The sequence below is a fragment of the Microcaecilia unicolor genome, chromosome 3 (assembly GCF_901765095.1).
Source record: "Microcaecilia unicolor chromosome 3, aMicUni1.1, whole genome shotgun sequence".
NCBI classification, from domain to species: Eukaryota; Metazoa; Chordata; class Amphibia; order Gymnophiona; family Siphonopidae; genus Microcaecilia; species Microcaecilia unicolor.
In genome coordinates this window covers 401,040,232-401,064,269 of record NC_044033.1, presented here as the reverse complement: position 1 = coordinate 401,064,269, position 24,038 = coordinate 401,040,232, and the positions used below count along the sequence as shown (strand labels likewise).

The window sequence follows — 24,038 nt, the reverse complement described above, 5'->3', positions numbered from 1 at the left end:
TTTATTATATACATGTTCTTTTTTCATCCACTGTATAGGTGTGTTTCATAATAGATGTTACTCACTTGGGAATCCGACAATCATGCAATATATTTTTCTTAAATATAATGAAGTCCAGGGTGATGATTCATAAGACAAAAAACTTACTTTTCTTTTGCTCCCATAACTGCTGCAATAATCCCTGCAAGTCCTCCTAAAACCCCAGGTAAACCATGCAAATTATGCACACCACATGTATCTTGAATTTTCAGCTTAGAAGCCAAAATGGGCTAGAAAAAAAATATCATTTTGCTGTTATTAAGATCTGCACGTGTATTTTTTTAAAAATAGTAAATATGCTTATACATTTCTGACCTGATATTCAAAAGTTCTTATCCAGGAAGCAGTACCTTGCCACCTGGATAAATGCCGCTGACTGAAGCCAACCATCAATTTGCAGCAATATTAACTGCATAATACCAGTGAAAATCATTGCACACTGTCACAGTGCTATCTGGATGACACTAGGGCAATCTGGGGGGTGCAGCGAGGATGGAATGAGTAATTATCCAGATGGCGGCAATACACAGCATTGCTATCTAGACAACTATTCAGATAATTTGGAGAGTGGTTGTCAGTGATAGGATAGAGAGCAGGGCTGAATATCCAGGAATGGTTAAACACCATGGCTAGCATTAAAAAAAATGCTAACTGTGGGTTTTACAAATTAAACCATAAATGTTTACCATAGAAGACTCTTCAGCTTGGGAAAAAAGACAGCTGAGGGGAGATTACTACTACTACTAATACTATTTAGCATTTCTATAGCGCTACAAGGCGTACGCAGCGCTGCACAAACATAGAAGAAAGACAGTCCCTGCTCAAAGAGCTTACAATCTAATAGACAAGAAATAAAGTAAGCAAATCAAATCAATTAATGTGTACAGGAAGGAGGAGAGGAGGGTAGGTGGAGGCGAGTGGTTACAAGTGGTTACGAGTCAAAAGCAATGTTAAAGAGGTGGGCTTTCAATCTAGATTTAAAGGTAGATTTAAAGGTATGATAGAGATATATAAATACTGAGTGGAGTAGAGTGGAATGGGTAGACGTGAATTGTTCGTTTACTCTTTCCAAAAATACTTGGACTAGGGGGCACGAATGAACCTACAAAGTAGTAAATTGAAAACGAATTGGAGAAAATATTTCTTCACTCAATGTGTAATGAAACTCTGGAATTCATTGCCAGAGATTGTAGTGAAAGCAGTTAACTTAGGGGGGGGGGGGGGGGGGGAGGTGGTTAAAAAAGTTTGAATGGCTTCCTAAAACAAAAGTCCATATATCATTATTAAAATGGACTTGGGGAATAAGCAGTATAAAATGTATTGTACTATTTTGGGATCTTGCCAGGTACTTGTGACCTGGATTGGCCACTGTTGGAAACAGGATGCTGGGCTTGATGGACCTTCAATCTGTCCCAGTAAGGCAATACTTATGTACTGCACATACATTCAAGGACACTTTCTCCTCCCCACTCCTCACCACACTGAACCAATTTACAGAGCCTTAAGGGACTCTATATGTGTTCTCTGGAAGAAAGAATGGAATAAGGGGTGTAGTTATCAGCATGAACTACCTTTATGACATATTTTACCACTAACTTGTGCTATTTTAGCACAAGTCCTACAAAGAGATCTAGTTACTAATAACCGGGGTTAACAGTAAAATAACACATCTTAACAGTAGCTCACAATGATACCCCTCCCCCCACAAGAGGATAGGATAGAAACGTTATAGTGACAAGCTAAATAATGGCATCCAGGATGCCCAGTTTTAATTTTTCCATTTTGGGCAGATGCAAATTCTCATACACAATTCAACACAATCTCCCACTTTCCTTGTGTCTTTTACTCAATTTCATATTCATTTTTTCTCTTACTTTTCCCCATTTTCCAATCAAACATTCCTAAAATCGTTTTACAGCAATGGCCTCTACAACTTCCCCAGGTAGGTTTTTGCAGGCCTTGCCATATTTAGATTTGATTTTTTTTACAAGACCCCCTTATGTATCTTACTACCATTTCAAAGTTATATTCTTCTATAAATGAGATCCAGGCATGAATGTCCTAAAACGGATTAGCATTTCATCTACAGGAAAAGAGATGGCCTGCTCATACTATTAGGATGTTCCTCCATAAGGCATTATGGGCCCCTTTTACAAGCTGCGGAAAAAGGGACCCTGCAGTAGCATTGGCATGTGGATTTGCCATGCACCAAGGCCCCTTTTGCCACAGAGGGAAAAAGGCAAAAAAAAAAAAAATGAAATAGCTGTGTGGTAAGTGCACACTTGCTGCATGGCCATTTCCGGGGGGGGGGGGGGGGGGGGGGGGGCTTAAGCCACCTATTTAGGAGGTAGTAAAGGCTCCCATGCTAACCCTGCGGTAACTGGGCAGCGCGGTGCTGCCTGATTACCACCGGGTAAGCCCACGGTGCAAAAAAAATTCCACCATGCCTGAAATGGTGCACAGTGGGATGGCACTACTCCAGGCTCCTGCGATGGGCTAGAGGTAATACCGGATTAGCGCATGCCAATGGTGTTGTAAAAGTGTCCCTATCTTAGATAAGTAACCAGAAGTTGCAACAATACTCCTGTGTACTTGTCTAAGATAATGCCTTGCCAAGAAAGGAAATAGGCATCACTTGATACATAAATATTTTCTAGGGATATGCATTCATTAGTACACATTTGGTTCATTAATGAGCCTTAAAATTTTGGTGTGTACAAAATTGACTCAATGCACATTAACATAAATTAATACATGTTGTGGTGTGCTAGATTGGACTCGCAGATGCTAGAGGGATTTCCAAAGGGTAGCTAAAAACTCCAAGAAATGGTTTATCACAGGAATGCTGACAGCTATAGTTCAGTGAGTCTTGAGAAAGTTTCTAGAGCCATATGGTAACCCTAACCAGGTGAAAGTAACTAGCCCAATCAAGCAAGGAACTTGTAAGCACAAGAACCTGTATGTAAATGGAAGAAACAAGGAAGGGTTAGGGAGAAGATGGCATAGATGGTGAGGTACCTCAAAGACCGAGTCTGTAAGAGAAGGGCTGGTGCTTCCCTGAGAGGTAATTTAGAGTTTGAGCCTATATGTGAAGGGTTGAACTGGTATGAGAGTTGTGATAGGAAGGAACCTGTAAATGTATTTTGAAATGCAAAGAAAGCAAGCCTGTAAATGAAGATTGAGCCTAAACTCTTACATCCTGCTCATCCATAGTCAAGGTGCAGAGTTATTGCCTCAAAGTGTAAATCAGGTGTCTGCCTTATCACAGCCTACAGCGGAGTTGTATACATTCCAATCCATTTCCAGTTTTTAAATCCCACAAATTTCTAACAGGAATCATTGCGGGTTATTCTATCACAATTTAGAATTTTTCATAGATCAAAATACTTATCAAATAGAAAAGTTTTTAAAACTTGTCTCATGAAGATATTCTTTAGCATTACTTAATTGAGTTGGAATTGAAATCCAAAACATGACAGAAAGATAATCAAAAGTACTATCATAACAGCATTTATAATGAATTCTATTAAATGCTGGAAGAATTAAGTTCAATGAATAATTTGATCGAGAGATCCGACGAGATGTTGGATAAGATACTAATGATAGCAACCATAGAAAATCTTGTAGACTAGACAGGCAGCTTTAAAATCTATTCTGGCCCTAACTGAAGAAGTTCTGAGGCATTTAATTTTTTTTAAACCAAATATGTGAAACAAACAAACCACAAAAATTAAAAAGCCTGAAAAGTCAAGGGAAATGTCCATTGAATATTGTCCTGTGCATATCCTTGAATTTACACTGTTCTGTCCTTACTGACAGGGCCAGATTAACATATTTATTTATTTTACAGCGCTTATATCCCACAATTTCCCACCGCTGGCAGGCTCAATGTGGCTTACAACATTTAAATAACAAATAGACGGTTACAATAAATGGAAAGGGGTAAGCAGGGCGGAGAGGTAAGGATAAGGAAATGGGTCAGTCCACAATGGCAGCGTCCTGAGGTTAGTGATGCTGGACAGGATCTTTGGGGTACGCTCGCTCAAATAAGCAGGTCTTAAGCAACTTCCTAAAAGTCAGATGATCCTGAACCGTTTTCACTGATTTTGGTAGTGCATTCCACAAGTGAGTACTGACATAGGTAAAGGTGGAAGCATACATAGTTTTATACTTCAGTCTAGAACACGCAGGGAAACGGAGGGTTAAGTAAGAACGGGCAGTACTGAGTTTCTTGACGGTAGGTGGACAAGGGCATCCATGTACGCTGGGGCTGCTCCATAGAGAATCTTGTGGACTAGGGCACAGATTTTAAAAGTTATACGCTCTTGTACAGGAAACCAGTGTAATTTCTCACAAAGTGGACTGGAACTGGTGAACTTTGACACTCCATAGATGAGTCGAGCTGCTGTGTTTTGGACGGTTTGAAGCTTCTTTAGGAGTACGCCAGTGCACCCTGCATAGATGTCATTGCAGTAATCTAGTCGGCTCAAGACTAACGATCTAACCAGATTGCAAAAAACTTTCCCTTTGGGAAATAAGGCTTCACTCGCTTTAGCTTCCAGAGAGAAGATAATGCTTTCTTGGTGGTTGAGATGGTATGATCCAGCAGCGTTAAGTTCCAATCTACAATAACATCTAGTATACATAGGCTTTCAGAGATGGGCAAGGTAAAGCTTGGCACAGATAAGTTAGTGGGCCTGAACTTATTAAAGGGAGAGGCAAGAATGAGGCAATTAGTTTTTTTGGTGTTACTTATTTTTTTCACCCATCCCCCTCAAGAATCATTCACTGTCCCTGCCCCCAGACCTTTAGTCATGGTTTTCCCCCTAGACCTCTCCAGAAGTAACAGGAAAAAGTGCAACTCCTTGTGAAATCACCACTTCCATATCTAAGTGCAAGCAACACCATGTGGAAGCAGCTGGTCCTGTGAAGTTGTTTTTTTTTTTCAATATGTATATTTAGAAATGGCTGCTCCCACTGAACATGCCTGCAAATACACACACATTCCTACAGGTATTTTAGAAAAGGCTCTTCATCTGTAGATCATTTTCTAAAATAGTATATCTTCACCTAGAACCTCAATTCCAATTTCTACATTTTATGTAAAATGGGTCCTACATATTTAATAGGAAATCCATTAGGTTCAGGTTGATATCCTATATAATAAAACACACCTCCAACATTCTGAAGCAGACTGCATGGCTGAGGTAATCCTGCTCTCTGTATCCATCTCCTGAATTGACATCACGTACTTCCGAGTTCGTCACAAGCAGAATGACCAACCACATGAGGTTTCTCGGCTTCAGAATGTTGGAGGTGCATTCTATTAAATAGGATTGGTCAGTTCCTTGAAGCACAGCCAGAGCTCAGCGTCCTGCACAGTAACGCTCAGACACCAGAGAGAGGGGGGCCTGACACCAGAGAGAGGGAGGGAGGGGGGACCTGACACCAGAGAGGGGGGGGGGAGGTATCTCTGTCACACACACTCTCTCTCTCACACTCTCTCTCTCTCTCTCTCTCACAGTCAATGTCTTTCTCTCTCTCACTCTCACACACTGTCTCTCACACACTCTATGTCTCACACTGTATCACATTCACTCTCTATGTGTCAAACTGTCACACACACACTCTCTTGGTCTCATACACTCAGTCTCACAGAGAGTCTGTGTCTCACACACACTCTCTCTCTCTTGCACACACTGTATCTGTGTGAAACACACACTCTGTCTCTCTCACACTGTGTCTCACATACGCATTTGCACACACTTTCATTCTCACACACACACTCTCTCTCTCACAGACACACTCACACCCAGAATCATTCTCTCTCTCTCACACACACACACACACACATTCACTCTCTCTCTCTCACACACAGTCACTCTCACATACATTCTCTCAAACATACACACTCAGAGGAAAACCTTGCTAGCGCCCGTTTCATTTGTGTCAGAAATGGGCCTTTTTTTACTAGTAACTTTTATAAACAACCAGCAGATGGCAATATAACACCTGAAAAAGCCTAAAAGTACAGAACTGAGAATATAGGGCATTACACAAATTATGACAGGGCATAAAAGCAGATCATAATGCTTTGGGTCCCAAGATGCTTTATAAGGATTAGTGAATTAACATTTCAGGTAAAAAAATAATTTTCAGATGCCAATATCTCTGGTTTCTTTTTTTGCTTTGCTTTCCTCTTGCTCTTTTATCTTCTCTTCTGTTTTATTCTGTGTAAAATAAAGTATAACAGTTGTAAAATGGCTGCAGAGGCGAGGGGTTTATTAACTTTCTGCCAGGAAAGACACCATTGTGAATCAGAAAGGTGCCATTCTGTATCTGCAGCCCAGATTTTGGGATGAGCATGTAGCATTAAACAATTTATAAATATTTGATGCAATTGCTCCTAAAACTAAGGATCTGATAGTGATATAAAAATATCAGGGGTAGGGCACAAAGATTTCAAAGACAGCAAACAAGCCAAAATGCAAGATCTTAACTGTAAATATCCTTCGGCCCGAGCCCAGTTCGTCGCTGAGGCCGCTCGGTCCACTCGAGGCCTGGGGCGCCAGAAGGAGTGGAGAGACGCTGGTGGCCGATCGATCGGAGGAGACGGGAGCCCCGGACGAGATCACCAGAGACCATGTGGAAACAGGCCTGACCTAACTCGCCTCCAGTGTTGCCGGCGAGCCACCCGCCCTCAGCCACCTTAATACTGTCGTGGACCACCTGCCTCACGGGAGCAGGGGCCCAAATTCCTAGAGGACTTTTGCCTGTGGACAGGAAAGAACCTGCCGAAAATGCCTGATCTCACCAATTATCGATGGAATAAGAAAATGAACAAACACGGACCTAGCCTAGAGAACAGACAGCGGAACGGATTTCCAGACCTTTTGCATGTACAGGTTAACTCTTTGTTTGCTGTAACATTGTAGGAAAGAACTCTTGTGATAAACTGCAAGTATAGACGCTTTAATTGAATTGCTACTCTGTTTGCTGAAATATTGTAGTAAGAAACTCTTAAGAATATGGCCAGCTTAGCTATTTCAATTGCACTCTTACTCTTAAATGCATCGTAAGATCTTTAAATACTTTGCTTTAGCAGCTTGCTTCTAAATGCTTCTAAATTGCCTGCATTACAACGATTAGCTATACTTAAATGTTTAAATGTTCACTGATATGTCTTAATTGCCTTGTTACTTCAACGCATGCCACATGTTAAAAGCCTTAAATTGCTTTGCTCCTAAAAGTCCTTAAATGCCCATCCACAATTGTCCTACAAACAACTTATTATACTTCCAACAATACCATAAGGAGACACGATTTGCGACCTGCCATATACTCTAAACACGTATTACTAATCCCAGAACAATAGCCAACATGAACACCAACGAACTGATTATGATAATCCACTTCCTCTCCCTAGCATACTAAGCATGGTCTATCCCTAACACAAACACCAGTCTACCCACAGCACACATACTCTACAGACAACTCATTTATAACCCACCAGAACAAAAGAACAACAATCAATTAAAAGGGAAAACAAATACATATGGAAACCACCAACATAAAGGGAAGAAAGGGCACAACAAAACTAAACATCAGGAAAACAGACAACTATTAAAAATTAAGACTTCAACGCCCCTAACCGAACCTCACCACTCAATCCAGATCAGCTACGTAAACACCAGATCAGTAGTGAGCAAAACGGAGAATATAACAGACTGGATCACCATAGATAACCTTGACTTCCTCTTCATCACTGAAACCTGGATCCACAACCTTCAAGATCCTATAATTTTAGAACTATGCCCACCAGGATACAAAATCACACACTGGACTAGAAATGGAAAAAGAGGAGCTGGAATAGCCATAATATACAAACATGAGTTCAACATCACAAACACAGCCGAATCCATATTGCCACAACTTGAAATCGCTTCCATAAGAATCAGTCACCCAAAACTGCGGGAACACTTTAACGCAGTTATATTCTACAGACCACCAGGCAACTGGCGTAACTGCCAAACACACTTCATGGACTTCATCTCGAACACCTGTGTCTCTTCCTCTAACCTCATCATAATAAGAGATATTAATCTACACCTGGAAGACCTCACTACAACAAGCACCCAGGATTGCAGAGAATTCTTACAACTATTGGATCTACAAGGACCAAATATGCAACCAACACACGAAAAAGGACACACATTAGACATCATAACACACAAATTTGACCATGACGCAAACGTTACATTAGCATACACTGAATGGTCACCCATACTATGGTCCGACCACTACAAAGCACATATTACCCTCCAATGGAGAACGAAAGACCTACCTAATAAACAAATACAAAAAACCTACACCACAAGAGGAAAAATTGATCCAGTTAAATTTTGGCAACAGATCTACAACGACGGATGGACAATAAAGACAGACACAACTCAATTCCTCTCAAACTGGGATGATAGATGTAAACTAACACTGGACAACATCGCCCCGATCCAAACCAGAACTTTGCACAGAAAGAAATCAACACCTTGGTTCAACGAAGAACTGAAAAACACAAGTTAGGAAACTGGAACGTGCGTGGAACAAAAAGAAAGAAAGACGATCCCATACTTAACGATTGGAAACAACTTCGAAGGAAATATAAATACAGCATAAGACAAACCAAAAGACAATACTACAAAACTGAAATTGGACCAAATTACAAAGACACACACAAACTCTTCCAACTTGTGAATAAATTACTAGACACCACTCCAGTCACCAACAACTGCAAAGACACACCAGGAACTGACGACTTGGCAAAATACTTCAAGGAGAAAATTATTCAACTGCGACTGAAAATACCCGCTAGCCACATCGAATACACCACACTCCTAGACTGCCTGGACCCAGACCCTGGAATCTACCCAGCAGACAGGATCTGGACTGAATTCACAACACTACCGGAAGATCTTATCTCACAAACGCTCAAAAGATACGCCAAATCCTACTGCAAACTAGATATTTGCCCAAACAACCTCATGAAATCGGCCCCTCAACAATTTATAACAGACCTAACAAACTACGTGAACTTTATGCTACAAAATGGACTCTTCCCAAGGGAAAAAGGTAACATCTTACTCACCCCTATACCTAAGGATGCAAAGAAAAATGCTAATGAACTAACGAACTATAGACCAGTAGCATCCATCCCACTAATTACCAAAATAACAGAAGGTATAGTGACCAAACATCTCACAGACTATCTAAACAAGTTCTCAATATTACACAATTCTCAGTCAGGATTTCGCTTTAATCACAGCACTGAAACCGTATTAGTCATGCTTATGACCAAACTCAAACAACTAATAGCAAACGGCAACAACATTCTATTGTTACAATTTGACATGTCAAGTGTATTTGATATGGTCGACCATGGAATTCTATTACATATCCTCGAATACTTCGGAATTGGATGCAACGTTCTTAACTGGTTTAAAGGGTTCCTCACTACACGCTCATACCAAGTGACATCAAAGTCGACTACATCAGCCACATGGATACCTGAATGCAGAGTTCCACAGGGATCCCCCCTCTCACCGACCATATTCAACCTAATGATGACATCCTTGGCCAAACTACTATCGAATCAGAACCTAAACCCACACATATATGCTGATGATGTAACGATCTTCATCCCATTCAAACAAGATCTAAGGGAAATCTCCAATGAAATCAAACAAAGCCTACATACTATGAATTCCTGGGCAGATGCTTTCCAGTTGAAACTCAATGCAGAGAAAACCCAATGTTTGGTACTAACCTCGCAATACAACAAGAATAAATTTACCACCATCAACACACCTAAACTAAATTTACCAGTCTCGGATTCCCTAAAAATCCTTGGTGTCACAATTGATCGACACCTAACACTTGAGAACCACGCAAATAACACTACTAAAAAGATGTTTCATGCAATGTGGAAACTAAAAAGAGTCAGACCATTTTTTCCAAGAACTGTCTTTCACAATCTGGTACAATCATTGATACTTAGTCATCTGGATTACTGCAACTCACTTTACGCTGGCTGTAAAGAACAAATACTTAAAAAAACTCCAGACAGCTCAGAATACAGCAGCCAGACTAATATTCGGCACACCAAAATACGAAAGCGCGAAACCCTTGCGGGAAAAATTACACTGGCTCCCACTAAAGGAACGTATCACGTTCAAACTTTGCACCCTGGTCCACAATATCATCCGTGGTGATGCCCCAGCCTATATGTCAGACCTGATAGACCTACCACCACCCAGGAAAGAAAAAAGATCCTCTCGCATATTCCTTAATTTACATCCTCCCAAATGCAAGGGTCTGAAATACAAATCAATGCATGCATCTACCTTTTCCTATACGAGCACACAACTTTGGAACGCGCTGCCACGTAACCTGAAAACGGTCTATGAATTGACCAATTTCCGCAAACTATTGAAAACATATCTTTTCGACAAGATATATCACAAAGATCAGCATGTGTAACTGTATAATTCAAAAATACAGAAGAAACCTGTCTTCGCAAAAGACAATGACAGTCAAAAACAGCGAAGATGACACAAAAAAAGAACAAAGGAAAAAATGAAGAAAAACCAAAAATGAACAAAAAAACAGTAGAAACAGGAAAATTCTAAAAAGTAGAGAATGCAAAATATACTGAAGGGAGAAAAAATATAAAAAACAAAATTATAAATAAAATATAAAAATCAAAAAAAGAGACGACACAAGCAAAATGAAAAAATACTAAATGGATTTATTGAGGTGATATGACTCGACACAGCTGTGTTTCGGCCCAACTGGCCTGCGTCAGGAGTCTGTTACACCATGTATGTATTATCTGGTAATATCAATCCTTGAAGGGTATTCAGTTGGACGCGCCTTTATTCAAAAACACTCTACCTTTAAAAAGGCTGTGTGCACGATTTGGCAATAATCGTTATAGAAGACTCTGGTTCAAGAAATATATATATATTGCTAGTGAACGCTAACGCTGGTGTGCAGCTATTCTAGTGAAATATATATATATTTCTTGAACCAGAGTCTTCTATAACGATTATTGCCAAATCGTGCACACAGCCTTTTTAAAGGTAGAGTGTTTTTGAATAAAGGCGCGTCCAACTGAATACCCTTCAAGGATTGATATTACCAGATAATACATACATGGTGTAACAGACTCCTGACGCAGGCCAGTTGGGCCGAAACACAGCTGTGTCGAGTCATATCACCTCAATAAATCCATTTAGTATTTTTTCATTTTGCTTGTGTCGTCTCTTTTTTTGATTTTTATATTTTATTTATAATTTTGTTTTTTATATTTTTTCTCCCTTCAGTATATTTTGCATTCTCTACTTTTTAGAATTTTCCTGTTTCTACTGTTTTTTTGTTCATTTTTGGTTTTTCTTCATTTTTTCCTTTGTTCTTTTTTTGTGCCATCTTCGCTGTTTTTGACTGTAACTGTATAATTCAACATGTGTAACTGTATAGTCTTAAAACTTCTAGACTGTCTTATAATGTGTTATAATGTCTTTCTGCTCTAACGCCCTCATCTATCTTACTACCATGTAACACAAAACCCTCTGTAAACCAAATGTATATTCAATGCTACTTCCAGTATCCATGACGAAATGTAAGCCACATTGAGCCTGCAAAGAGGAAGGATAATGTGGGATACAAATGCCTTAAATAAATAAAAAAACAATTGTGTAGTGGGTAAGTGAAACCTACCACATAAATACTCAAAAGAAACAAAGGAACAATCCTTTAAAACATCCTGAAAATAGTAAATACCACATTGTATCCAAACATATCAATAAACAGGCTTATGATTAACACAAAAGGAAGGATTGTTCCATAAGGGAGCCTTTGAAGATGCACAAATGATATGTTCCGATACACAATCAAGTTTATGTAAAGAAACAAGGGTACTTGAGAGAATAATAGGAACATTATCAAAAATAGTAGACAATGTTGAACCAAAACGACATGTTAAGGGCAACAGACCACCCATACAGGGATAGAATCTAATATATTTCCTGAGGACCACCAAGGTGCAGCTGTGAGTAGAAAAACATGATTATAACTCTCAAAATCCAGGCAACTATCTCCCCCAAACTGTCTCTTCACTTTCAACTTATGAAATGTGAATCTGGGGGCTTATTGTTCCCTAAAAAATTGGACAAAATCTTTTTGACAGATCAAAAACATTTGACCGGGAATATATAAGGTAACATGGATAGTAAGTACAGCACTTGGGGTACTAAAACCATCTTTATACTGTCTAATCTTTCCCACCAGTCTTTGACCAGTTTATAGTATAGCTGGACAAAGAACCAAATCTTTCAATTAATCTAAAAAGATTGGAACACAAGTTTCTAGGGATGAAATGTAAAGCAACACGTTATTTACATAGGCAGATGATTTAAGAACTCGACTTGCTATCTCTATGCCTTTAATTTGCTCAGATTGTCTAAATGAGATTAATAAAAGTTCTAATCTAATATAATAATTCGCACCTCCAACGTTCTGAAGATGACTCCATGGCAGCTGGCAGTGAAGCCGTGTAGTGTTCGTAGGGTTCATAATCGCCCCACCCTCGAGGGAACTCTGTATAGTTGCCAGGGAAACACATACACACTGATGCAGAACATGGGGGAGGCTATGAAGGAAAAGAGACACCAGATTGGCCAGCAGAGGGGAGAGGGGAGGAGCTGCGAAGACAGGAGTGGTGAATTCGGATGCATCAGGGCAGGAGGGAGGAGACGAGGGAAAGGAGACACCAGATTGGCTAGCAGAGGGAAGAGGGGAGGAGCTGCGATGACAGGAGCGGCGAATCCGGACGAGTCGGAGCTGAGCCAGTTTGAAGCCAGTTGTGACGCGGAGTGCCAAAGAAAATAGCAAAACAGTCCAGCCTGCGTATGCCGGAGGTGCGCGCCGCGTGGCTACTGCAGCCCAGGCTCTGTGTTCCCCAATGATGCCGCCTGGACAGGGGTAGGACAGAGGGAGGGACGGACGGAGGGAGGGGGCCCTGGACCCTTGCTAGCGCCCATTTCCTTTCTGTTTGAAACGGGCCTCTTTTACTAGTGCTAATATAAAGAGGAGCGGGGAGAGGGGGAACCTTTGTCTCATTCCCCTTGTCATAGATAAATACGGTGACATGATGGAATTAACATAAGCACAGGTAGATGGATTAGAGTATAAAGTCTGAATCAGATTAATAAATGTGTCTCCCAAATTGAACAATTTTAGTACAGCAAATTGAAATTGCCAATATATATTGTCAAAAGCTTTCTCTGCATCCAGAAAGATGGCATATGCTGAGCTCCCCAGATGCTGAGCAGCCTGTATAATGTGAAAAAACACTGTAGTGCAGTGGTTCCCAAACCTGGTCCTGGAGGCACCCCAGCCAGTCAGGTTTTCAGGATATCCACAATGAATATTCATGAGAGAGATCGGCATGCACTGCCTCTACTGAACACAGATCATCCCCTGGTGTGCTGGTCCTGGCTACAGGACTACTTCCAGCTGCACCAGGGTGATGCTCTCCTTTCTGAAGACCTCCGTCCTCCAAGGCAGCACAGGGGCTGCCAGATTAGAGGTGGGACTTCTCTATAACATCCCTGTAGGCCTCCTCTATGTGCCTCTATGTCTCCCTCAGCTCATCCAAGTCTGCTACTGTAGCCTCAAGAGAACAAACATGTTCTCTGACAGCTAGGAGCTCTTTGCATCGAGCACACACATATGAACTCTCACCAACAGGGAGATAATCATACATGTAACAATCAATGCAACATACTGGATAGCACCCCTCTTGCTGTTGGGCTACTATCTGCATCTTAGTATTAGTTGTTTAATTAAAACTTCTTAAGGTACTAGGGATATTTGAATATAAAGAACCTTAAGGTTGGTGCAATTTGTAATTTATTTAGTGTTTGCCTCTCAGAAACGAATTAAATGTAATTAAAACTGTAATGAAAACTCCCTTCTTGTTGTCCTAATTAGAATAATTGACTATACATGAAGAGTTGAGCTGGGGGTGGGTGGGAGTTGGGGAGGGTGGATGGAAATGATTATGGCAGAAAGTTTTACAAGTTTTAACAATTTGGGGAAAAGGGTTGTACATGATTTGTTTTCTAAGACTGAACCACACCTTTGGCAGCAAATTCCAGAGCTTAACTGTTAATTAAGTGAAAAAGTATTTCCTCCTATTTGTTTTAAAAGTGTTTCCATGTAATTTCATTGAGTGTCCCCTGGTCTTTGTATTTTTTTTGAAATAGTGAAAAATTGATTCACTTCTCGTTCTACACCACCCAGGATTTTTTAGACCTCAATCATATTTATTTATTTTTTGTTACATTTGTACCCTGCGCTTTCCCACTCATGGCAGGCTCAATGCGGCTTACATATTGTATACAGGTATTTATTTGTACCTGGGGCAATGGAGGGTTAAGTGACTTGCCCAGAGTCACAAGGAGCTGCCTGTGCCTGAAGTGGGAATCAAATTCAGTTCCTCAGTTCCCCAGGACCAAAGTCCACCACCCTAACCACTAGGCCACTCCTCCCCTTCAGCCATCTCTTTTTCAAGCTGAAGAGCCCTAACCACTTTAGCCTTTCCTCATATGGGAGGAGTTCCATCTCCTTTATCATTTTGGTTGCTCTTCTTTGAACCTTTTCTAATTCCGATATATCTTTTTTTAGATACGGCGACCAGAATTGAATGTAATACACAAGGTGAGGTTGCACCATGGAGTGATACAGAGGCATTATAATATTCTTGGTCTTATTTTGCATCTATTTCCTAATAACTTCTAGCATCCTGCTTGCTTTTATGGCCTCTGCTGCAACCACACACTTGGCAGAAGATTTCAGCATATTGTCTACAATGACACCTAGATCTTTTTCTTGAGCACTCCCCATGTGCATCACTTTGCATTTGTCCACATTAAATATCATCTGCCATTTGTGTGATTAGTCTCCAAATTTCCTAAGGTCTTCCTGCAATTTTTCACAATTTGTATGTGTTTTGACAACTTTGAATAGCTTTGCATCATCTGCAAACTTAGATCCCCTTTTATAAAGCTGTGCTAGTAGCTGCTGCATAGCAATGCTGACACCACCCATTCAAAGTGAATGGGCTGTGTCAGCATTACAGCACCAACAGCTGCGAGTATGTCTTTGTAAAAGGGGGGGCGGGGGGGTGGTTAATTACCTCACTCATTTCGTTTTTCAGAGAGACTGAGCTGGGCCTGAGGCAAGGCTGCCCCCGGGGCTCTGCCGCCGCTTCCCCCCCCAATCGCTACTCAGGCCGCCTGCGCTGCAGTCCCTGCCCACCCCTAGCCCCATCAATAGCCCCCCCCCCCCCCCCCGGGCCTCCACCAGACCCCCTCATGGAAACAGGTAGTTACATCAGGCGAGGGCGGGATACAGGGAGGGAAAGCCCAAAGGGAGGCGATCTGCCGCTGCACTTTCACATGGAGGTGAGGCGCTGCCATTTGAATGCAGGGGCCCGGTGGTGGACAGAGAGGGGCTGTCGACGGAGCTGAGGGCAGGCAGGTAAGACAGGGGACTGTGGCGCCGGGCCTGGGGAATTTTGTCCCCCCCTGCCCCCCCTCGGCGGCCCTGAAATAACACTGTTCCCAGTACACTCTCATCCTTTGAGAACAATGACCATTTAAACCTACCCTCTATTTTCTGTCCACTAACCAATTCCTAATCCACAGAACAACATTGCCTCCTATCCCATAGCTTTTTAAATTTCTTAGGAGTCTCTCATCAAGAAGTTTGTCCAAAGCTTTCTGAAAATCTAGATACACTACATCAACCGGCTCACCTTTATCCACGTGTTTATTTACACCTTCCAATAAATGAAACAAAATGGTGAGGCAAGACTTCCCTTGGCTGAACCCATGCTGACTCCGTCCCATTAAACCTTGTTTGGCAATCCAGCTTATAATCGAACGAGAAAAACGCCCAAGTTCCGACCTAAATCGGGAGATGGGCGTTTATCTCACAAAAACGAATAACGCGGTATAATCAAAAGCCGAATTTGGGACGCTTTCAACTGCACTCCGTCGCGGATGCGGACAAAGTGGACGGGGGCGTGTAGAAGGCGTGTCGAAGGCGGAACTGGGGCGTGGTTATCACCCGAACAGAGATGGGCGCCCTTCGCCGATAATGGATGCGTTTGTAGCTAGAATTTAGGGCACTTTTCCTGGACCCTGTTTTTTCACGAATAAGGCCCCAAAAAGTGCCCTAAATGACCAGATTACCCCCAGAGGGAATCGGGGATGACCTCCCCTGACTCCCCCAGTGGTCACTAACCCCCTCCCACCACAAAAAAATGATGTTTCACAACTTTTTATTTTCACCCTCAAATGTCATACCCTCCTCCCAGGCAGCAGTATGCAGGTCCCTGGAGCAGTTGTTAGGGGGTGCAGTGGACGTCAGGCAGGTGGACCCAGGCCCATCCCCCCTACCTGTTACAATTGTGCTGCTTAATGCTTATTAGTCGTCCAACCCCCCCAAACCCACTGTACCCACATGTAGGTGCCCCCCTTCACCCCTTAGGGCTATAGTAATGGTGTAGACTTGTGGGCAGTGGGTTTTGAGGGGGATTTGGGGGGGCTCAACACACAATGGAAGGGTGCTATGCACCTGGGAGCTCTTTTACCTGTTTTTTTGTTTTTGTAAAAGTGCCCCCTAGGGTGCCCGGTTGGTGTCCTGGCATGTGAGGGGGACCAGTGCACTACGAATCCTGGCCCCTCCCACGAACAAATGCCTTGGATTTATTCGTTTTTGAGCTGGGCACTTTCCTTTTCCATTATCGCTGAAAAGCAAAAACGCCCAGCTCACACATTGGCGAATAAAACATGGGCGTCTATTTTTTATCGATAATACGGTTCGGTCCGCCCCTTCACGGACCCGTTCTCGGAGATTAACGCCCATGGAGATAGGCGTTTCTGTTCCATTATGCCCCTCCATGTGTTCTGTAATTTTATTCTTTATAATAGTTTCCACTATTTTCCCCAGCACTGAAGTCAGGCCTACTGGTCTATAATTTCCTGGATCACCCCTGGATCACTTTTTTAAAAATGTGCGCTACATTGGCCACTTCACGTACTACAGATGATTTGAACGACAGGTTACAGATCACTAACAACAGATCAGCAATTTCAGTACCCTGGTGTGTATGTCATCCAGTCCAGGTGAGTTATCACTCTTTAACTTGTACGTCTTCCAGGTTCATCAAGATTTCTTTCAGTTCCTCCACATCGTCACCCTTGAAAACCATTTCCAGTACATCTTCTTCCGTAAAGACTAAAGCAAAGAATTAATTCAATCTCTACATTATGGCCTTGTCCTCCCTGAGTGCCCCTTTTGCTTTTCATGATCTAATGGTCCCATGGATACTGTCACAGGCTTTCTGCTTCTTGTGTACGTGAAAAAGGTGCTATTATGAGTTTTTGTCTACAAGGCAAGTTTTTCTTCATATTCTCTTTTAGCCTTCTTTATCAGTGTTTTGCTTCTAGATAACACTGCTTATGTTGCTTGTTATTTTCTTCATTTGGATCCTTTTTCCATTCTTTAAAGGTTTTTGAGATACCTATTATATGTACCTCTTCATTTAGTGCTAAATACTCTAACTCTCATATCCTATTTTTTAGGTTTCTAGCATCTGTATAAAGACATTGTAACCAGGTACCTCTAGGTGAAGCCAAGGATAGAACAATCTCCTCCAGCCACAGGCCCCCGGTATAGTCAAGAAATAAATGTCCACCAGCAATTTCAATCTTAAGGACTTTATTCCATGCAGGTTTCTAGTAGACCTCATACACAGTTCCAACAGCAGCATTCACCTTCAATCGTAAGCACATATAAACTACCTGAAAGTGTGTGGCAAATAGTCCCCTTTAAGCAGTAGACCATCAGCACATACCAGGATTCAATACAGGCTCACAGTCCGCTCCAGTCTGGGCTCTTTATCCAGTGCAAAATAAACAGTAGTTCAATTCCAAATAGAAGCAGTTCATTCAATTCATCCTCACCGTTAAATCACAAAGCAGCAGTTTCTACCTTCTACTCTCTACCTGCAGGAGAGTTCAATACTTTAGGGACCTCCCTTACCCAAGGATTTTCAGCCTGCAAATACTTTTGGGACTTCCTCACACCCAAGGGATTTCACCCTGCATCTGCTTCACTCTCCTCTGGGACTCCTTCCCACCTGCCTAATCAATCCCTGGCTTCTGCTCTCACAACCTATCATTCTCCTTCCATTAGCTTCCCCCACACCCATACCAGCTGAGTTGAGCATTAGACTAATGATGAGCTCCTGCACACAGGGTTTCCTATCTCTCTTTCCCCCTAGTGGCAACCCATCTACACGTCCTGCCAGCTTACACCCATGTCTTCCCCCATTGCAGCTAGGAGTCCAGTCCGGGTTCCTCATCTCCCCCCCTGGCTCCTTGCCTGCAATGCCTTCTGGGACTTGTATTTCAAACTGACACTGCCTTAACCCAACTATCCTGGATGTGACTTTATCACAACATGTAGTATGATTTTTCCTTGTATCTATGAGCTGCTTAGAAGTTGACAGGGATAATTTGCAACTTTTGCTCTGTTCTACCCTTAAACACTCCTGGCTTTCTTTCACCTTTGTTGAAATTTCTCTATTAGGATTCCCTAAATATCCTGTTATAATAGTATCCTTCGATACCTCACTCCAAACCATATGCTCCTAAAAGACTCTCAGCTCCTCCCCCTCCCCCATTCTTATGTAAAAGCTGTTCTATCTTGCCATAAGCCTGGTTCCATCCTGGTTAAGGTGGACTCCATCCTTTTGAAATAGGCTTCCCCATAATGTTATCCAGTTCCTAATAAATCTAAATACCTCCTCCCTACATATTGTCTCAGACATACATTTAGACTTTGGAGCTTGGGTGCTGCACGTGGAACGGGGAGAACTTCTGAAAATGCCACCCTAGAGGTTCTGGATTTTACAGTTCTATCTAAGAGGCTAAATCTGGCTTCCAGAATCTCCCTCCCACATTTTCCTATGTTGTTGGTACCCACATGTACCTAGACAGAAGGCTCCTCCACAGCACTGTCTAAAATTTTATCTAGGTGACATGTGAAGTCCTCCACCTTTGCACCAGGTAGGAAAGTAACCAAGCAATCATGTCCACCAGCTACCCAGCTATCTATATGCCCAATGATTAAGGGGTCTTTTACTAAAGCTTAGCTTGAGTTATCTATAGGAGGGCCCATTTTATTCCAATGTGCCCTGCTGCAGATAATTCAAGCTAAGCTTTAGTAAAAGACCCCCTGAATCACCAACTAATATGATCATCCTAACCCTTCCCACTGTGGCAGAAGTTCCTAGAGATATATGCTACGTGTGAAAAGATACTGTATTTCCTGGAGGGCAGGTCCTGGCTACAGTATCACTTCCTGCCTCTCCAAGGTGATGCACTCCCTTGAGGTGACCTTTCTCCTCCATGGAAGCACAGAGGTTGTCAGACTGGAGGTGAGACTTCTCTACTGTGTCTCTGTATGCCTCCTCTATATATCGCTCTGCCACAGCTCCTCCAAGTCTGCTACTCTAGCCTCCAAGGATTGGACCTGTTCTCTGAGTACTAGGAGCTCTTTGCACTGAGTACACCCATAAAACCTCTCACCAACTGGAAAATAATTAAACTTGTAACACTCAGTGCAAAAGACTAGATAGCCCCCACCTCACTGCTAAACTGCTGTCTGCATCTTATTATTGATATGTTGCTAATGGAATAGGAATTTGTAGACTGAATCCCCTTACAATTGTTGGTTATATTCTAGGTTATTCTAATAGTTAGGGATTTGTTTTTTAATTTTTACTATTTGTATTGTTATTTGTAGGTTTCTCTATATAGACCTAAGTAATCTATTTCTAAGAGCTAATTACTAGCTGATAGAGATGCCCTAATGAACGTTCTAGTCCTCTAAATGGTTCAAGGGCTTACAAATCAAGGTAGGATTAAATGGTCAATTCTCTTAGGGGAGGAATGTAAATAGTGGAGTGTACCAAGGATCTGTACTGGGACTGGTGCTATTTAACATATTTATTAATAATCTGGAAATGGGAGGCTAACAAACTGGGGAACACAATTATAAAGGGTGATTTCAATTATCCCAATATTGACTGGGTAAATGTAACATCAAGGCATGCTAGGGAGTGAAACTTCCTTGACAAAATCAAGAACTGCTTTATGGAGCAGCTGTTATAGGAGCCAACAAGAGGAGGAACATTTCTAGACCTAGTTCCCTGAGTACTCTCTGATGTATCCCATTAGGCCCAATCACTTTGTCTACTTTTAGTTCAGCCAGCTCTAAGTGGAGGTGTGACCTAGTGGTTAGAGCTTGTGTCATCTCTTTTTTTGATTTTTATATTTTATTTATAATTTTGTTTTTTATATTTTTTCTCCCTTCAGTATATTTTGCATTCTCTACTTTTTAGAATTTTCCTGTTTCTACTGTTTTTTTGTTCATTTTTGGTTTTTCTTCATTTTTTCCTTTGTTCTTTTTTTGTGTCATCTTCGCTGTTTTTGACTGTCTAGTGGTTAGAGCACCAGTCTTGCAATCCAGAGGTGGCCAGTTCAAATCCCACTGCTGCTCCCTGTGATCTTGGGCAAGTCACTTAACCCTCCATTGCCTCTGGTACAAACTTAGATTGTGAGCCCTCCTGGGACAGAGAAATATCCAGTGTACCTGAATGTAACTCACCTTGAGCTACTACTGAAAAAGGTATTAGCAAAATCTAAATAAATAAATAAACCAGTGTGTGTGGTATTATCATGGCATGTACTTTCACTGCAGATGTGCACATGGATGGATTTTAAGTAGAGTGAGCAAGCATGCTCACTGGTTTTAGAATACCATAATTTACACATGCATGTATAAATTATAGGTGCACTCATTTGCACCAACTCTAAGGCTTGTATAAGTGATCACACCTTATAACATTTTCCACTACTTGTGCTTAGAAAAGAAAGTGTCTACTTTTCCTTATAACCTTAGTAACTCCCTTTTCATATTTGTCCTGTTTGTCTGTCCTAATTAGATTGTAAGCTGTGTAAAGCAGGGACTGTCTCTTCATGTTCAAGTGTACACTGCTGCGAACAACTTGTAGCGCTATAGAAATGATAAGTAGTAGTAGTAGTAAAATAAGCATCACATAGGCACATTTTGGCTACCTTAAACTAGGCACCCAGTTAGAAAATTGCATATTTAGCATGGCAACTTCTCTGGATAGCAGTGCTAAATATATGTATTTTTTTTAATGTAAGTCAGTAGTTTAAAAAAAAATGCTTGCAACTGAGGATGAATATTGAGTCAAAAGATAATATGATATGCTCCAACAAAAAGTAAATCCTAAAGTTACCATGAGGTACATAAAATGTAATTCTACAGAATAATTAATGGAGCTAGCTATGTACTTACAGTCAGAAACTTAAAGCCAATGGTAGAAATAATTCCAGCAGTAAAACCAATAATCATCGCACCAAAAGGGTTGATATTCATGTCAGCACATGTTCCTACAGCTACACCTCCTGCTAGAGTAGCATTTTGAATATGAACCTGCATTGAATAAAAAGAAAGCAGTGACTTCATCCTCTGAAAATAATGCATGTTAAAAATCTCAATGAACAATGTAATTCAGACTGAATTGGAATAAGAATCAATTGACAAATTAAAACCACATTGTTATGTTATACATGCTATACATAATAGCATATTCCCAGTAGTCAAGTAGACTAAATCTATACATAAAAATGTTTTTTGACCATCAACATCAGGGCTATAATGTCAATTCAGCCTAATACAAATGCTTATGGCTTGTCCAGTATATGTTTCATCATTGATCATTCAAATGTGTAACACTAAAGTGAAGTTAAATCACTAGCTTTGAAAGTAGTGATTGCATCAGTGATGGCAAAAGAAAATGTATCTTGAATTAGAGCCAGCGCTCGAAATGTGTTCTCGTTGGTGCTTCCTTTGTTTCACTAAAATACTTTCTATTTCATTTCATTTGATTTCACTGTATTTATTTATTTATTAGGATTTATTTACCGCCTTTTTGAAGGAATTCACTCAAGGCGGTGTACAGTAAGAATAGATCATACATGAGCAGGAGGCAATTAGAGCAGTAAAAATATTCGAATAACAATACAAAGTATGGCATGGTATACTACTTGCAATGACAACACAATGAGGGGCATAATCGAATGCGAACGCTCATCTCCATGGGCGTCTATCTCCGAGTACAGGTCCGCGAAGGGGTGGGCCAGACCGTATATTCGAAAAAGATGGGCATCCATCTTTTATTTCGATAATACGGTTGGTGCTGGGCAAATGCATTGGATTTGGGCGGATTTGAGCTGGGCGGTATCGGTTTTCAGCGATAATGGAAACCGAAGGTGCCCAGCTCAAAAACGAACAACTCCAAGGCATTTGGTCATGGGAGGGGCCAGGATTCGTAGTGCACTGGTCCCCCTCATATGCCAGGACACCAACCGGGCACCCTAGGGGGCACTTGTAACAATTAAAAAAAAATTAAAATACCTCCCAAGTCCATAGCTCCCTTACCTTGGGTGCTGAGCCCCCAAATCCCCCCCCAAAACCCACTCCCCAGAACCCTACACCATTACCATAGCACTTATGGGTGAAGGGGGGCACCTAGATGTGGGTACAGTGGGTTTTGGGGACAGTTTAGAGGGCTCCCATTTACCACCACAAGTGTAACAGGTAGGGGGGATGGGCCTGAGTCCACCTGCCTGAAGTCCACTGCACCCACTAACAACTGCTCCAGGGACCTGCATACTGCTGTGATGGAGCTGGGTATGACATTTGAGGCTGGCCTACAGGCTGGAAAAAAAGTTTTTAATGTTCTTTTTTTTTTGGTGGGAGGGGGTTAGTGATCACTGGGGGAGTCAAGGGAGGTCATCCCCGATTCCCTCCGGTGGTCATCTGGGCAGTTGGGGCACTTTTGGGGGACTTGTTCATGAAAAAAAGATTGAAAAAAGTGGCCCAAATTCTCGCTTCTGCCGCCCTTCTTCGCCCATCTCTCCTCGGCCGATAAACATGCCCCAGTCCCACCTTCACCACGCCTCCGACACGCCCCGTCAACTTTGTCCGTTCCCGCGACAGACTGCAGTTGGAGGCGCCCAAAATCGGCTTTTGATTATACAGATTTGGGCGCCCATGAGAGAAAGGCGCCCATCTCCCGATTTGGGTCGAAATATGGGCGCCTATCTCTTTCGAAAATATGCCTGAATATGTACTAGAACATTATAATTGGTATTGTTACACATTTCAATGACCAGTGATGAAACATATACTGGCCAAACCATAAGCTCTTGTATTTGGATGACCTGGCATTATAGCCCTGATGATGATGGTCATTTTTTTTTCTGTATAGATGTATTGTTCTTGACTACTGGGAAGGTGCTGATTTTGTATATTAATGCTATATATACTGTCACAACCAAAAGCTCAGCCATTAGAAAAAAGTTGACTATCTGCAACTGGCTTTACATCTCATTGAATTTAAAGAATCATAATAATTATTGTCTATCTAAGATACTTAGAAAATAATCAATCCTATCAACCTGCAAAACAAACTTAATATGTCTGTGACCAGCTTTCAACAACTATGCCCTCTTCTGTTAAAAGGGCAATCTGTAACAGAAATCTTACATTTCTCCGAGGACAAGCAGGCTGATTGTTCTCACAAGTGAGTCGACATCTGCGTCGGCCCAGGAAGCGGCAAAATTTTTCCACCAAAAATATAAAACTTTGCCAGAGTCTTCTGGCACGCGAGCAGCGCGCACCGCGCATGCGCGGACGACTTCCCTCCCATCGCAAGTGTGTCTCCTCAGTTCTTTTTTGTCCAGACAAGGTGACAGCATTTTTTCTGCTCTCCT

At 41.7% G+C, this 24,038-nt stretch overlaps 1 protein-coding gene across 2 annotated transcripts in view; it reads right to left on the bottom strand.

Moving 5' to 3' along the window:
• The window catches only part of RHAG (Rh associated glycoprotein), a 108,270-nt gene that overhangs the window by 21,875 nt on the left and 62,357 nt on the right, over positions 1-24,038 (bottom strand). For both annotated transcript variants that reach the window (XM_030198739.1, XM_030198738.1), the window contains exons 6-7: positions 21,556-21,693; positions 148-269 (exon numbers count right to left, since the gene is read on the bottom strand). In XM_030198739.1, coding sequence (XP_030054599.1) covers positions 148-269; positions 21,556-21,693 — 260 coding nt within the window. The remainder of the gene's footprint in view (positions 1-147; positions 270-21,555; positions 21,694-24,038) is intronic.